Source organism: Pelodiscus sinensis, chromosome 4 (genome assembly GCF_049634645.1).
Source record: "Pelodiscus sinensis isolate JC-2024 chromosome 4, ASM4963464v1, whole genome shotgun sequence".
Classification (NCBI taxonomy): Eukaryota; Metazoa; Chordata; order Testudines; family Trionychidae; genus Pelodiscus; species Pelodiscus sinensis.
Window position 1 is genome coordinate 58,119,060 of NC_134714.1, and position 17,947 is coordinate 58,137,006.

Genomic DNA, 17,947 nt, shown 5'->3' on the forward strand with positions numbered 1-17,947 from the left:
GGGTTGGTCCCGCAGCGCCAAAGGACGGCGCTGCGGCACCAACCCGGCAGGACCCCAGCTGCTCTACCCCAGGGGTCCCCGATTCAGCCGCTGCTGAAACAGAACATCGACTGATTCCAGGAAGCCTGGGGCAGAGCTGCTCTGCCCCGGGCTTCCTGGAATCAGCCGCTGGTCTGTTTCAGAGCGGCTGACTTGAGGACCCCTGGGGCAGAGCAGCTGGGGTGCTGCCAGGTTGGTCCCGCAGTGCCGAGGGGCGGCACTACGGGACCAACCCGGCAGCACCCCAGCTGCTTTGCCCCAGGCGTCGGGATTCAGCCGCTGCTGAAACTGACCAGCAGCGTCAGTTTCACCAGCAGGCTGAATCCGGACGCCTGGGGCAGAGCAGCTGGAGTGCTGCGGGGTTGGTCTTGTAGCGCTGCCCCTCGGCGCTGCGGGACCAACCCGGCAGCACCCCAGCTGCTCTATTGCAGGCATCCCCGATTCAGCTGCTTCTGAAACTGACCAGCAGCGGCTGAATCAGGGACGCCTGGGGCAGAGCCGGACTATCGTAAGGGGGGGCTATGAGGGGCCTGGGGTGGCATCCCCTCCCACCCTACACCAGACCCTTCATAGCCCCCCCTTCTGATAGTCCGGCATATCTGATAATCCGGCACCCCCTGGGTCCTAAAGGTGCCAGATTATCAGAAGCTTACTGTATTTTGATTGTTATTTTGAGAGTTATTATTTCATTTTGACTCATTTTGAAATTATTTTCTAGTGTAGATATGCCATAAGGTGCTGCAGGACTCCTTGTTTTGGGTAAAATTTATGTAATGCCATTTGAAGGGCCTTACATGCTTGAAAATAGAATCTATAGTAACAGAGAGGTATCCGTGTTAGTCTGAGCCTGCTAAAACAAAAGGAAAAACTATGTAGCACTTAGTTTGATCTTGGTCAAACAAAAAAAGCTGTCATGTAGCGCTTTAAAGACTAACAAGATGGTTTATTAGGTGATGAGCTTTCATGGGGCAGACCCACTTCTTCAGATCATATTCTGAAAGTGAAATGGCATTACCATTATATAACAGAGGAATACAATGAAGAAGTAAACAAATCAGCTACATAGAATAGAAGGTAGGGGTGAGGGGACAAGGAAGAGACAAGGAAGGAGGACATTGCTTATTGTAAAAGTCAAGTAAGTGGCTAATCTGGAATTACTATAAATATCAAAAGCTGGGGAGTCTGTCTTTATAGTATGTAAGGTAATTATCATCTAAATTAAGGCCCATTCGCAACATGTCAGATTTTAGCATAAATAAAAGTTCTGAAGTCTCCCTCTATAATCTGGTGTTAGTCTCTTTGAAGTAAGACGCATGTTGTCAGGTCTTTAAGGGAATGGCCAGTTTGGTTTAAATATCAGCTTACAGGTTTCTCTGTCTAGAGATGTCTGACTTGTGAGCATTAATTCTCTGGCAAAGTGAATGATCACTTTGTCCAATATACATTGCAGAGGGACATTGCTGGCACATTATGGCATATATCACATTGCTGGACATACAGGAATATGAGCCCTTGATCGTATAACTGACATGGTTAGGTCCAGTGATGGTGTCTCCAAAGCTGGCAATGGGGTTTGTTGCAAGGGAAAGTTCCAGGGTTAGTATTAATGTGGTTTACCCTGTGGTTGTTAGTAAGAATTTTCCTGAGGTTAGGTGGTTGTCTATAGAAGAGTATAGGTCTGTCACTCAGACTCCTGGGGTATGTCTAGACTACATGGCTCCGTCAACAGAGCCATATAGATGAGTTTACTAGACGTAGGAAAATGAAGCAGAGATTTAAATAATCGCCACTTCGTTTACATCAAAATGGGCGCCGTGCTGTACCGATCAGCTGTTTGGCGGCACAGAGAGGCAGTCTGGACGCGCCACGGTCGACAAGGGAAGCCTTTGTCGACCGCTCCAGTAAACCTCATTTCACGAGGCATACTGGAGTGGTTGACAAAGGCTTCCCTTGTTGACCGTGGCGCGTCCAGACTGCCCAGCTATGCCACCAAACAGCTGATCGGCACAGCTATGGAGCTATGTAGTCTAGACATACCCCTGGAGTGTAGCATCCTGTTCCAGTATAGGTTATAGGTTATTGATAATGTGCTAAAAGGGTTTGAGTTGGGGGCTATAGGTAATAAGTGGTATCCTATTGTTGATTTTCTTGGGCCTAACTAGAAGTAGCTGGTTTCTGGGTATTTGTCTGGCCCTTTCAATCTGTTTTTTTTTTTTTAAACTTCCCCCGGTGGGTAGTTGAGTTTTATGAATGCTTGGTAGAGATCTTGAAGTTTTTGGTCTCTTATCAGTGGTATTGGAGCAGATGCGGTTGTATCTAGGAATCTATAATAAGTCTTAGCCCATGCACCTCTTCTTTCTGCAAATGGACAAGAAGCGTTTGTTTAATCTGAACAAGTTGATTTGGTTGTTATAGCCCTATGAAATTATTTGCTAGTGCTCTGGAAAGAAACAGGACTCTGTCCTCAAGTCAATGAAGTTGGACGCTGCAGCTGGTGTTATAGTCAAAGGAATGGTCTTCCTCCACAGTAGGGTTGCCAGTTTTGGTTGGATGTATTCCTGGATATTTCATCACATGACATAATCCTTGGAGGCTTGGCAACCCTACTCACAATGGGGTCTGTAGAAACCATTGTGACACCGTGGCATAAGTGATATAGGGATTTTAGGATCTATCACAAAACCTCTTATTTTTTCAAATATAGATTAGAATAGCCTTATCGACTTCTGACTTTTTCAGAAATCATTACTTGTAACTATAATTATGATGATGTCTGCATGGGACACAAAATGGTAATTCTGATCATATAGTAAATTAGTTTTAAAATTCCAGAAGCATTGTTTAATAGTCTTCAAAAATGTACTTCATATTACCACTGAATGACATTAGTATCTTAAAGAAATATTCATTTTATGTTCTTGCAGATGAGGTCTTCTAACCTGAGTCACTCCTTTAATTTTATAGTGGGCCCCTTAATTAAATTTTTTTGTTTTGTTTTTTAAATAATCTTGGGACTAATGTTGGTTTGTGTGTGTATATGTGTATGTGTATACTTTATTCCAAAGATCTTTTTATGAACAAACAAAACTTGAATCTAATATGCTTAAGTCTCTGCAGAACCATAGCCTTAATAACTGAAAATTTACAAGATGCTTTCAGGATGTGCTTTGCAAAGCTAAACTTGTTAGCATTTCCCAGAAATTTCATACATATTTTATTTATAATCTTTCAGTTAAGACTATGATTCTGTAAAGACTTAAGCATATTGACTACAGTAGGACTATTTATGATTAAAGTTTATAGACATTTGGGATAAGGATAACTGCAGATATAATGCAGATATCCACAGCTCATTTTTATGGATACTGATATGGATACAAATCCATGCAAGGCTCTAGACATTTGTGTAATTCTTGGCAGGATTGGGGCACAGATGAATGTGGCTTATTTTCTAATACATGCCCATTCCACCTATATGAAATCTTGGTCTGTGGAAAGTAGAATCTTTTAGAAATGTTTTTTTTGTTGGTGGTGGTTTTTTTCCCCTTCATGAGTATATACAGTCTTCCTACATTACAATTATTTGTTTTATTCCCACAGAATTGACTTCAAATGTTCATTTTTTTAAATTTTCAGATTTAAAACAGGTTCCAAAATGTTTGCCTTTTCTGTAGGAAGTCTTGCTATTAACTTGAAAAGAAATTCACTTTTTAACAAAATAAATATTTCATCAGTTCGAATTGCAAGTATTTCTACCAGGCAATGACTGATTTTTTTTTAATCATTTACAGCATAAGGGTTTGCTAGAATTATTTGTGAGTGTGAATTGACCAAATAAATTGTAGACAGAGAAGCTTCTCTTAAAATGGTCTCTCTAAATTGAGAACATTTTACAAGCGATTACTGATTATTCTGACACTGAATTCTTTGAAAAAATCCTTTAGTCACTCAAAAATTAAAGATTAGTGGTAAACAAAGGTTAGCTGGGTTCTATGTAGAGCCTTCATAATTGCATATGCTAGGTGAATTTAAGAAACTCTGTGAAGTCTCTTTAAATAAAATGCTTCAAATCTCATATGGTATTGGCAAATGGCATGGTAGTAGTTTAGGAAGGAAGTCAAAGTGGTGGCACCAAGAAGGATATTGATTTAATTTAGGAGAGGAAAGGGAGGCTTACTGGACAAGCTTACCCAGATTGCTTAGATCTCTGCTGGAATGTAAAGTCTCGCAAAATATACTTGACATAATTACACACTTCCTTCTTTATTATAGTCACCTTCCTAGATCTGGCTCCAGCCAGTCTACTTGGAACAAAGTACACTCCATTTTAACATGGTCAGGTCTGCTTCTTTGATAGCTTGTATAAAGATAAGTATATTTCTAACTTGATATTAACATCTTTAAATGTATATTAGTGTAAAACTTCTAGGTTTTTTGAATTCTGTAAATCTTATTTGTTAAAGGAAAATGCTTAATTAATTAGGCTTTTTGCTTAATTATGGTGCTTTTCTGTTATGGCTTGCACATTTCTCCAGTTCATCCTTGTAATGGAACCCAATATAAAAATAAAAAGAGGAGACTGACTTAATTTGGTTCATCCATCAGAAGTGACTGATGGAATAGGTTACAAACTTTCTTCTGAGGAAAAAACTATATTTGATTGATTTGAGAGATACAGCGATGCATTTGTATAAAGGAGCTGCACTATACCTCATATAAATCCACCACTTTAGGAGACTCAATTCTGTTTTTCAGTCTCTTCTGACTAGGTGTTGGAAAGAGATTAACTGGCATGCTTGTGCCAGAATGTTATTAAATTCAAAAGCAGCTAAACCATAAGTTTGTGTGCTAAATCCATGTATTGAAGAGCTATTTCTTATTACTTATGCTACAATTACATTTTTAAGCAGAATACTTGCTTGTGTCTCCAAAGTTTGATTAATCTTCTGACTCTTACTAGAGAGAAACAAATTACATGATTTGTTGTTTCCTTTTCATAATAAATGTTCTTTAGAAAATAAATGCTACTATTTCTTCTAATAACAAGGAGCAAAGACAAAACAGTGGGAAAACAGTATTATGAATAGGAATTTTTTTTTCCTGTACATGGTTTTTGTAAAAAGCCTGTAAATATATCTGTGGGGAATAGAATTTTAAGGTAAAGAATTTGAGTGGTCTTCATCTTTCTGCTGGAGGGTGGAGCAATTTAAATGAGTTTGAGGCTTTTTTCAATCTAACTTGAAAATTAATTTTACTGTAACTTGAGATTAAAGTGTATAGTGTAAATTTTTAAAAACACCATTTATAATTTTATAAAATGCTACTATATATAAGATATCTTACTTGGCTGCTACAAAACCACCACAGACAAAAAACAAAATATTGAAAATTAAGTCTCTAATTTTCCAAACACTAAATCAGGTATCTAATGTTACTTATATAAATAGTTCAGTTGACTTTAATGAGACTAAGCACGTGCTTACAGCTAAGCCTGTGCTGAAGTGTTTTCAGCATCATGAGCTATAATTGTATTTTTATTAAAATCTTTTCAAAACAGAATTGTCTTGGTGTTAATATTATTCATTAAATACATTAGCAGTTAGTCTGAAGTTTTTCTTTCATAGCCCAAAGTTTTCAAAAATAGAAGGCTAATGTTAGGCTCCTATCCTGGATTTAGACACCTAAAGATAGGATTGATATATGCTTTTAAAAGTGCAACTCCCATTGATTGTATGTTGCAAACCCTAAAAGTATAGCCTGGCTAAAATATTTCAGCTTTACTGACTAGAAGAAGTTCAAGGTATTGGCATATGGCAATCAGTTGCAAACATAGCAGAAGCCATTTGCTTATCTGTATCTAGGATTTTAAAATGGCTAACCGATTAAACAAGAACGCTTAACCAGTTAACCGTTTTACTTTAGGTTCTACCACCCAACCCCGTTGCAGCCACAGCTGTGAGGTCTTGCTGTCTGTCCCACTGCAGGTATGAGGTCCTGGTGCCCGGCCTGCCAGGGCAGAATCAGGGCTTTTCTGGCCCAACATGGCTGGGTGCCATTGGAGTTCACTGACCAGGGCCAGTTAACTGGTAAGCATACTGGTAAGCTTCATGCTTACAGGTGAACCGGTTAACATACATACTATATTGTCTTTTGCGTTAATATTATCACAGTAATGATTTTAATGAGGCCATGGACTTGACTTTCTCAGCATACCTAAGCATTTTATTTGTGTGTGTGGGGGGAGGGGGACCTATATAAATTCTAAAATTCTGCTACCAATTAAGAAATTAAATAAGTTATAAAAAGTTTCCAATTTAAGAAAAGAAAATGGGAAGAAAATGAAGAACTAGAAACGTATAAATAGAAATTATCTGCCTGGCTGGAAGGGAAGCAGGCCAACTCCTGAAGGCCCAGCCAGATTTTATTCTACTGCGGCAACTGTCAGAAGGCAGATTTGGTCCACCAGCTGCAGAGCCAAATCAGCTAAAGCAACAAAATGAATATCTAAACTAATGGTAGCTGTACTTCTGTAGTAGTCCTTCCCAAGGACAAGGTTGCTCCTATTCTGTCTCCATAAATTCAGCCCCTAGTATCCTCCACTCACTGTCACAAGGCAGATAAATTAATAAGATCAAATCACAAGTCTTTGGTAACTTCTCTTCCCCTCTGTGTCTGAATGGACTCAGATATTAGTGTCTTGTGTGGTAACAACTGGGTCCCTCTATAGGTTTCCCCCTGGAGTTTGTCTCAGTCCCCTCCCCATTGCAAAATACACACATTGCCTTAGACCATGCGTGGGCAAAAGGGCCTCCACAGGCTGGATCTGGCCCACCAAGTGGGTGGTTCCAGCCTCCGGAGGCCCTGCGCACTCCTGGCAGGGCGGGGGGCGGGAGGGAGAGTGGAAGAGGCTTCACATGCTCCCCCGCCCCCAGGCCTATCGGGGCCTTCAAAGCATCACGCTCTGCTTGCAGGACGGGAGGAGGCTTCCTGCATGCCCCCACCCCCAGGCCCTGATTGGTCTGGGGGTGGGAGAACGTGCCAAGCCTCTTCCAAGGCATGGGTGCCTAGTGGGAAGGGGAGGGCAAAGGGTCTCTTCCACCCCCAGACCAATAATGGTGGCCTGGGACTACTTCAAAATTTTTTGAAGTGGTCCCCAGGCAAAAATTATTGCCCACTGCTGCCTTAGACAAAAGTTGCTTTCAGCAATTCCTTCTGCCTCTTGAGTGGTTGAGGCTAATTGGAAGAATCTGCTCTAAGAAGCATGTTTATGGCTTTACCACCAAACACAAAGTAGACTTTTGGCTTCCAAAATAGGAGCCAATACCGTATGATAAGGGATCTGATGGTCAAAACTTCCCATTTAAGTCACCGTGTGTTTGCCATACTTTAAACCCTTCCACAGTCTGCCTAAGTTATTAGGCTGTATTTTTCTTGGGTGGAATAGTAGAATTTTCCTTCTTGACCTCAGTCCTCAGTGGGCGCTTTTAATAAATACAAATCTGCAAACAAGGACCCAGCCCTTTCTAAACCCTATGTAGAGGGCTAATTTAGAGGGCAAGTTAAAACATAGTGGCACCATAAGGAGAATGTTTGTCTCCAGAGGACAAGAGAAGGCTGTCCTGAAAATGTGGAATTGAGAGAGTATCTTCTCTCAAGGGTTTAATTTTTTTTCTACCTACAAAATCTTCACACCTTAGGTCTCTTCCTGTGAACTCAGTGAAGGAGGCTTGCTTCAGGAATTGCTCTTTCCAGCCACTCCTCCACATAAACATCTCTCCTTTGCCCTCCCACCCCCCCTCCAAAAAAAAAAATATGAGAAGCATATGGAAATTCTTTCCTTCTATCTGGGCCTTCTTCAAGAATAACTTTTTGTATTTTCTGAAGTATTGAAGGAGAGTGAATCAAACTATGGATTCTAAAAGGGGTTGTCAGTGGCAGGGCTAGCCATATTATTTATGCAAAGATACTTATGAATATGCATAACTGGGAAATGCTTTATGCAAAATACTATGTGTAGGTATCATTTGAAAAGTTATAATCTGCTGAAGGTATATATTCTATTTGTGTGAATATATCATTCCTGTATTTCACGGTAGAAATATGAAGTATAAACCTGTTTTACTAATATAGACATGTTAAGTGAGAGCCATTAAAGGTATTTCAGAAATGTCTCATAGATAAGGTCAATACATGGGTTTGTTGTTCCTATGGCCCAGTATGTAGGATGGGCTCAGAGTCCCCACAAAGACATGTGGTCATGTCACCAGATACTGGCACCTATCTTGGACATTGTACTTTTTTACTAAAAATGAGAAAAAGTTTAAACTGAACATTAAGGATTCCTGCTTTTGGCAAAAACTATATAAGGGTGAGAAGCCAAACAATAGGGACTGCTGCCAGGGACACCCCTGCTTACTACCCACCTATTCAGTCTTAGATGTTTCCTGCAGTAATCTTGGGAAGAATCAAGCCCAGATAGGGACGCTTTCCAGTCTGTTAAAGAAGATGATTAGAAATACAGTTAGGGTAAGGTATTAGAGGTAACAAGTTTCTTAGTGTATTGGGCTTAGCTGGCATGCTTTATTTTATTTGGCTTAATAACTTACTTTATTCTGTGTGCTGTTATAACTACTTAAATGCTGCTTTTTATACTTAATAAAATCACTTTTTATTAATAAAAGCAATGTAATTACTGAGGGGGAGCAATCAGATGTGCACATCTTTTTACATAAGAAAGAGGGTGGACTTGCTCCGTATAAAACTTAGTACTGAATAAGACGGATTTATTTGAGTTTAGGTCTCATTGGAGCAGTGTAACTGAGCACTGAGCCTTCCCAGAGCTGAGCTGAGCTGATCTGCATCTTTTGTTACTCTGCATATGGCTGTGAGCCTATCTCCGCGTCAGTGCAGGAAGAGGTCAGAGGTACATAGGTACCTTCAGTGTTCAAATCATAATCCTTTCTTAACATTGGGTAGCCTAAATACACTAGTATAGACCATTATATTCCACCCAAAGAAGTTCCTATGAATTGAGAACATCTTTAGATCAGGCTAGAGAGGTTAGAGTTTAACCAACTAATTGTTTAACTAATAAGCTGATGCTTCTCAGTTAATTGTATCAATTAAACTTTAATTCAGCCAGCTCCTGGGGAGGCATCTTCGCTGTGGGCTCTGCAGCATAAAGCTAAGCAACAATTTTTAACAGCTACACAGTTACTGTATTAAACGCTTTTTAACATCACTACATCAGGCTATTCATTGCTTAGCATGAATAAGGGCATCTGACTACCCCTTAGAAATTAACTGGTTATAGCAAGGTCTAATGCATGTTTTAAACTAGACTAGTTACGTGTTCATACCAAGTATGCCCTGCCAATTGTGTCAGTTACTAATGCAACACAGTGGAAGATTGTCTTGGCATTGATAATTGTCTTGGCATTGATAAGAGCCACATTTGGCCAAGATGACCTCACAACTGCAAACCTAAGTATTTTTTGCTTCGTGCAGTTATATCCAATGATTGTAGGTAGATTGTTCTAATAGCATAGTGAGTCACCATTTATTCTCTTACATGTGCCTACAGAGTTTCTAAAAAAGAAACATTTCTCTGCTTTTTCTTTTTCCCACATTTTAATGATTTTTGAAAATAGAAATCATTTGCTGATTTTTTTCCTGTATAGTGAAAAGGTATCTTAAGTTTTTATCTTTTGTAAAATAAATGAAATTGTTTGACAGAAGATGAATTCGTATTTCAGTCTAGACTTGCTTTCCCAGGTCAAACAAAAATTGCTTCAAACCCTTTTACCAATTTAAGCAAAGTTTCAAGAATGGCAGTTAACAAAAGAACATAAAATGAATTTTGATTTTTATAATGATAGAAAGGAAAACCACATCACTTTGTTTAATATACTTAGAAGTTTATTCTTCTGGGGTCTAAACCTTGTTACTTTGAGCATATCTATCTATCTATCTATCTATGGTTCTTTGTAATACTCTGTTTTTATTTTTTAAAAGTATAATAGCTTTAGTTCTGTAACCTTTTGGTGTTTCATCTATTCTATATTATGAATTCTATAGGTTCTCTACTATAACTGTTACGAGACTATGGCATTCAAACCAATGAAATGTTAATTTAGGTTGAAAAGCTAGGCTAGTTGGGATGAAGAAAAACCTAGCAAACAATAATATCTGTTCACGGCGCGCGCGCGCGCACACACACACACGAGTGGTTGCATTCTGTCTCTTGAATTCTCTCTGTCTCTCTCAACTAGGGAAAAATAAGCATTATGTGATGCAGAATTAGATGCTGGTAATAATAGCTGATGATAGTTAAATGGCATTTTTCTGGCCAGATTCACGGAAGCAATTTATGTACAGTTTATCTGAAAGAATGAATATTTAGCTTCCGGGGTGGTAGATTACTAAATCATTCTTTTTAAAGGAAAAAAAATTACATGGGAAATTCAAATTAATAATTCTACTTTTAAAAAAAAAAAGTATTATACCAGATTAATTATGTGCATGGTATAGCAAACGGAACCTAACATCTGTGAGTGAGGTCCATGGATTATGGTTAGGGCCCAACCAAATTCACAGCAATGAAAAACACATCATGTAACATGAAATCTGGTCTCTCCATGTGATATCTGATCTTTTGTGTGCTTTTACCCTATACTGTACAGATTTCACAAGGGAGACCAGTTAGAAAGTTTTTCCTAATGTCCAACCTAAACCTCCCTTGCTGCAGTTTAAGCCCATTGCTTCTTGTCCTATCCTCAGAGGCCCAGGAGAACAATTTTTCTCCCTCCTCCTTGTGACACCTTTTTAGATACCTGAAAACTGCTATCTTTCTGTGCATGCATTAACAGATCTTCAAGTAGCTGTTTTGTTACAGACCAACTCCACAAGCCAAATACACAGGGAAGGACTAGAACTACAATTCATTCACAGGTTGGATTCTCACACCTATGGCTTGAATAAAGATACTGGATGGCTGAGTCATTATCAACCTACCAAACAATGAAGGCAACAATGGTTCTTTGTTTATGTAGAATCTCATGATACCATCTGCATGTTTTGTTAGACTATTTGTTGTTTTTTAAGTTTATCATTTTCCCTTTCAGTCTTTTCCTTTCCAAACTAAACAAGCCCAATTCTTTCAGTCTTCCCTCATAGCTCATGTTCTCTAGACCTTTAATCATTCTTGTTGCTCTTCTCTAGACCTTCTCCAATTTCTCCACATCTCTCTTGAAATGTGCCCAGAACTGGACACAATACCCAGTTGATGCCTAATTAGCACAGAGTAGAGTGGAAAAATGACTTCTCGTGTCTTGCTCACTCCACTCCTGTTAATGCATTCCAGAATTGTTTGCTTTTTTTTTTTGCAACAGCATCACACTGTTCACTCATATTTAGCTTGTGTTCGACTATGACCCCTAGATCCTTTTCTGCAGTACAGTAATTACTCGTTTAACACATGCCCACTTAATACGTTTTCGCAATAACACGATTTTTTTTTATGGAACATTTTTTCGAATAACATGACCATTCCCAAAATAACACGAAAATAATCAAGTGGTGGACTACTTCATGCAGCAGTATAAGCTGGTGAAAACAGTGGTAATACACGTGGTCACAGCGCTCCTCCGCTCACTCACGTGTTTATCTTTGTGTTTTAACAAACTGCGGCGACTTGTGTTGCTAGTTAACTTATGTTGCTAGATATCTAATGTTAACGTTGACAACCCAGCACCAACAAAAAATTTACTTTGCCACCACCGCCACCACCACCACCACCTGAAATACGGCCCCCACCTTTTCCATTATTTTTAATAGGAAAATTGACCCTGCATAGCATGTTTTCACTTAGCACGAACATTTTCAGAAATGCATCTATAGTGTTAAATGAGGAATTACTGTATTCCTTTCTAGAGAGTCATTTCCCATTCTGTATGTGTGAAACTGACTGTTCCTTCCTAAGTGGAGTACTCTGCATTTTCCCTTATTAAATTTCATCTTGTTTACCTCAGACCGTTTCTCCAGTTTGTCCAGATCATTTTGAATCATGATCCTATCCTCCAAAGCAGTTGCAACCCCTCCCAGCTTTGTATCATCTGCAAACTTAATACTCTCTATGCCAATATCTAAATTGTTGATGAAGTTATTGAACAGAACCGGTCCCAAAACAAACCCCTGCGAAACCCCACTTGCTATGCCCTTCCAGCAGGATTGTGAACTGTTAGTAACTACTCTTTGAGAGTGGTTATCCAGCCAGTTATGCACCCACCTTACAGTAGCCCCATCTAAGTTGTATTTGCTTAGTTTATTGATAAGAAAATCATGCGAGACTGTATCAAATGCCTTACTAAAGTCTAGATATACCACATCCACCGCTTCTTCCTTATCCACAAGGCTTGTTATCCTATCAAAGAAAGCTATGAGATTGGTTGACAGTATAAGCATAGCTTATACCGATTTGGTAAGTAAAATAAGATACATTGCAAAGCTTTTCATGTTGGAAGGGGATGTCAAGAGTAGGGTTCTTGTTGGTATAGAAATGTCACTAAAGAATATTACTCCTTAATTATGTTGCTATATTGGCTAACATTTGTAATGTGGACCTGGTCTTAGTTGCTTGTACTGGGGGAAAATTAAACAAGGACTAAGAAGTCATTTTTCAAGTAAAATTCCAAAGATGTATACTGAATATCCATTCTTTACAAACGTCGTGATATTTTCAGATAATTAATTTTTTTTCCTCTTGGATTTTGGAAGGTGGTTTTGGAATGTACATTAAAGAAGGACCTCATTTACAACAAAGTTACCCCAACTTTTCATCACTGGAAGATTGATGACAAGAAGTTTGGCCTTACGTTCCAGAGTCCTGCTGATGCACGAGCTTTTGACAGAGGCATCCGTAGAGCTGTAGAAGATCTCTCTCAAGGTATGTGTCTTGCTTTGGGTTTTTTAAAAACTTACCCATATTAGCCATGTGAAATGACATAAAATGTGTTTTGATTTAATACTTTTAAGTTATTTAAAAATTTAAGTTGGTTCACTATATACTATGGGTATAACATTTAGATAGGTTGTTAATACTTGGAATTTCTCTACACGTTACATCCAAGAATCCTAATTCTCAAAACATCCTTGTATAATGAGGAAGTATTAGCTCCATTTTACATATGAGGAAACCGAGGCACAGAAAGGTTCACTGACTTACCCAGAGCATGCCAGAGACTTGTGGTGGAACTGGTTTGTCCATATCAGTAAATTCCCAGTCCCTTTTTCATTACAAATATATCATTCCCATTTGTTGATCATGTTGATGCATATAAGTGCTTCCATACTAGTGGCTCTTGCGGGTATATCAGTTTATTTGTTTTTAGCATGTGAACTGTGTATCTAAATGGTCAGACACCCTTAAGGTTACTTCCTTCGTTGAGCTGCTTACTTCATAGTATTTTTATAAATGATTCTATCAAAATAACTGAATGCACAAATTTTATATAGGATCTATTGAAAAATGTCTCATGAAAAATTTCAAGTAACGGTCTAATTAACAGAAAATCCCAGAGCTGTGCTCTGTCTGTCATAGGAACTAAGTGCACAAGAATGACAGTGAAATAAAGGTGGAAACACAATAGGGTGAGGGTAAAATTAATATTTGCCAATGGAAAAGGGAGGTAATGTTCCTTTCAGACCTCTAAAAGAGAAAGTCAAACAATGGAGAGTTTGGTATTCTATGTAAATCTCTCAGTATCTTTTTTTTTATGTGCATGAAGAAGCGCTAATAAAAGTGCATACAGTACTTGAAAGCAGGGATGTGAATGAGTAGTCGACTATCCAGTAAACAAATGCTTATTGGATAGTCAGCACACTAGTCAACTAACTACTTCTCCCTCTCCCCCCCTCACCTCCACCCCCAATGCTTCTATCAGATAGAAGCAGCAAGGAGAGGGGAAGAGAAGGGGGTGCTTCAAAGTGGCAGCGCCACATAGAGCCCAGGGACAAACCCCAGGTTACACACTGCACTACTGCTTTGAAACGCCACATGCAGCCTGGGGCCAGCTGATGATTCTGAGTCCCCAGCTGACCCTGGGCTCCATGTGGTGCTGCTGCTTTGAAATGCTGTGGGGAGCACGGGGCCAGTGGGGGATTGCTTGAGTTCCCCGCTGAGCCCATGCTCCCCGCAGCACTTTCACCTTTAAAGTGTAGCAACAGCCCTGGTGGAGGCGCGCTTATTGATTAATTGAATAGTCAATGCAAATTGCATCGACTATTCATTTAGCCAGTTAAACTAAATTTAACATCCCTACTTGAAAGGCATAGTGCTAATTGTTTTGCTCTGTTAAAATGAGCTGAGCTGTATGAAAGAAAATGATGGTACAGGATGAACCTCCCTGGTTGGCACCTTTGTACCTGACTAGTCCCAAACAAGGGGATTTGCCAGACCAGGAGAAGTCCCTCCTCTCCTGGCCCATGTTAAACATCTGCTTCCTCTTCCCACCCCAGCTAAGGCTCCAGCCCACTCCACTGATGCCTGGCCAGCTATCACTCCCTGAGCCTGAGCTCTCCAGCTCCCACTAGTCCTGCCAGGGCCAGAGCTACACAGCTGGCGCCAGCCCCCTGCTATTGCCCAGCTGCTGTGGCCAGAACACCCCGCTGCACCTGGCCCTCCCTTCTGCCCCCTCACCTCACAGGGCTCCCAGCTGAGTCACCAGTCCCCACTGCTGCATTCCTGCCCCATGGCCAGACCTCCCTGTACCTGGACTCTGTGATCCAGGAATGTCTGGGGTCCTACCGGACCACGGATGTTGCCAGATCAAAGAGTCACAGTTAAGGGAGGTACAACCTGTGTTCCAAAATTACTTCTCAAAGGAAATATTTTTGTCTTTAGATACATGCAACATATTGCCTTTTTACCATTTCATGCAGCTAAAGCATAACTTTGGGAGTTGCAAGATTATAGTATGAAGGAGTAGCACAAAATACATTTTAATACTTGAAACATCTATAAAACTTTTAATCCAAAAAAGGGTGCTCTCTTAATTCTGAATCACAGTAGAGGTTTCTGAAAATAAAGCTATTACATGTGAAGAAGAGGAAAGCAAATAAGTAGGCAACTAGAGAAATTACTTAGAACAAGTTAAAAATTGGGCTGAAAAGAAATGTTGAACCCCTTCAGAGTACCCTGATGCCTAGTTCTGTAGCATTGAACAAAATGCAGGGAAATAACTTTTATTGCTGATGCCGTTGAAATTTAGAAGCAACTGAAAAAGATCTTAAAAAGAGAGATATGTAACAATAGAGTTAAATTACAACCATTTAAAAAATGAATGGGACAAACACCATCTCCAGCTCGTTTTCTTGCAAATATTCTCGATACTCGGTATCAGGGTCAAACTTTAACTGCTGAAGAAGAGGAATTGGTTATGACATGGACATCCAGCAGTCATTCCCTCCATAATGCCAACAATAATAAACTTCAGAGCTAAGGGTGAATTATTCAGGAAATATATGTTTGATGATTATGTCTTAAGGCAGTGGTCCCCAATGCGGTGCCCGCGAGCGCCATAGCGCCCACTGGGCCTTTTCTGTGCACCCGCCGAGTGATCAGGGCCAGCCCCACCCCCGGGCACGCGGTACATGGGCTATCCTGGCCCAGGGCGTGTGACGTATGAGCGTCCCTATTCCCGGGCACGTGGCACAGGAGCGGCGCCAGCCCCAGGCGTGCATCGCATGGGCACTGCTGGCTCCTGGTTGTGCAGCACGGGAGCGGCGCCGGCCCCAGGAGTGCAGCGTGTGGGCGGCGCTGGCCACGGGCGCGCGGTAGCCCAGAAAGGTTGGGGACCACTGTCTTAAGGAAAGTCACATCACTGAACTGGTGGAAGCACTTGGATTCAGAGACTGTTGAAGTGATGACCTCACTTTTAACAGCACTAGCTTCTTCTGCCAGTGTAGAAAGAATATTTTCTTCCTTTGGACTAATTCATTCCAAATTGAGAAATCAATTGGGACCTGAAAAACCAGGAAAGCTTGTTTTTCTTTTCCTTATTATGAAAAAACAAGCAAATGAATGTGAAGACTACTAAGTTATCTGCAGAAGCCAGTATTTTAAGTTTCTTGTTTTGACCTGGGTGCCATAGTCTATTTTATTTTTTTGAATATTTCATTTAACTATTTTCGTTAAAAACAAACTTGATTTTAAAAACTTGAATGTTTAAATTAAAAAATGCATATGTTTGTTGTGTTAAAATATCATATGTTTGCTTTTGAAGAAAAAATCCACAATACATAATGTTAGTTAAATAAAACAATTTAAATGTCTGACTAGTGGTGTTTTCCTCTTAATACAGCATGGCAAGAAAATCCTTCAAATATTAATGATTAACCTGGTGAATTGGACATAGTTCACCTCCCAATGACTTCATAAATATCTTCTTCAGTTACCTTTGGTAAATGAAATAAACAGTTATTCATTTTCTGATACAACTATAAAACTAATCTGAAAAGTTTTCAAAATAACTGTTTTAAAATGTATAGCGTGTACTTTCTAAAAATGAAACCTACATTTATCTGAGTTGGAAAGAGTATGTATTAAGGTTATAACAGCCAACAAGAATGCACTTTTATGTAGAAAACCATGATTACATTAAGTCTTCCTAACTTGTTATTTAAATCATGATTTAAATCAGTCATCCTGTACAAACCAGTCAGCTTTATTTCTGTATCTGGAAAGATAATGGAGCAAATAATTAAGCAATTTGCAAACATCTAGAAGATAATAAGGTGATAAATAACAGCTCGGGATGTAAATTGTTAACTGGTAGGGGCTGGAGCAGCTCCCAGCCTGCCACCACCGGCTCCCCAGGAAGCAAAGATGGCAAGCTGTGTACTTAAGAGGCCGCAACATGTGTAACCGCTAGAATTTTAGCAGTTACACAGTTACATTTTTAAACTACTTTTTACATCCCTAATAACAGCATGAATTTATCAAGAATAAATTAGAGATGTATTCTCCCCTCCTCTCTCTCTCCCCCCTGCTCCCCTCCGCTCCTTTGCTTCCTCTGTATCAGAAACAGCAGCACGGGGGTGGGCAAGGGAGGCTGCTCTGCATCCCGTGAAGCAGCCCTTGTCCTCGGAGGGGGTTACCAGTAGCTTCTGTTTGTGGCCAGCCCCAACCACCGTGCACCCGGCTCTTACTACATTTAAACTGCAGAACCGTAGCAGGGGTAGCTCCTAGACCTGGCACAAGCTGGGACTAAGTGACTTCCCTTATCAACTAATCGTGTAGTGGATACAAATTGTATTGACTATATGATTAGCCAGTTACCTGCCTCTTAAAATAAATTGTGTAAAGCCAGCCAAGTAGCTTTCTTTGACAGGGTACTTATTCATAAACGATCTAGAGAAAGGGGTAAGCAGTGAGGTGGCAAAGTTTGTGGACGATACTAAACTGTTCAAGATAGTCAAGACCAAAGCAGATTGTGAAGAACTTCAAAAAGATCTCACCAAACTGAGTGATTGGGCAACAAAATGGCAAATGAAATTTAATGTGAATAAGTGTAAAGTAATGCACATGGGGTTATTTTTTCCAAACTATACATACAACATAATGGAGACTAATTTAGCTACAACTAATCAGGAAAAGAGATATTGGAGTTCACATGGATAGTTCTCTGAAAATGTCCACACAGTGCAGCGGCAGTCAAAAAAGCAAATAGGATGCTAGGAATTATTAAAAAAGGGACAGAAAATAAGATAAAGAATATCTTACTGCCCCTATATAAAACTATAGTACACCCTCATCTTGAATACAGATGTGGTCTCCTCACCTCAAAAAAGATATTTTGGCATTAGAAAAGGTTCAGAAAAGAGCAACTAAAATGATTAGGGGTTTGGAACG

General features: G+C 39.8%; 1 protein-coding gene across 3 annotated transcripts in view; it reads left to right on the forward strand.

Moving 5' to 3' along the window:
• SPRED1 (sprouty related EVH1 domain containing 1) overlaps positions 1 to 17,947 on the forward strand; it is a 119,805-nt gene that overhangs the window by 61,090 nt on the left and 40,768 nt on the right. For all 3 annotated transcript variants that reach the window (XM_075927035.1, XM_075927036.1, XM_006132697.4), the window contains exon 3: positions 12,814 to 12,982. In XM_075927035.1, coding sequence (XP_075783150.1) covers positions 12,814 to 12,982 — 169 coding nt within the window. The remainder of the gene's footprint in view (positions 1 to 12,813; positions 12,983 to 17,947) is intronic.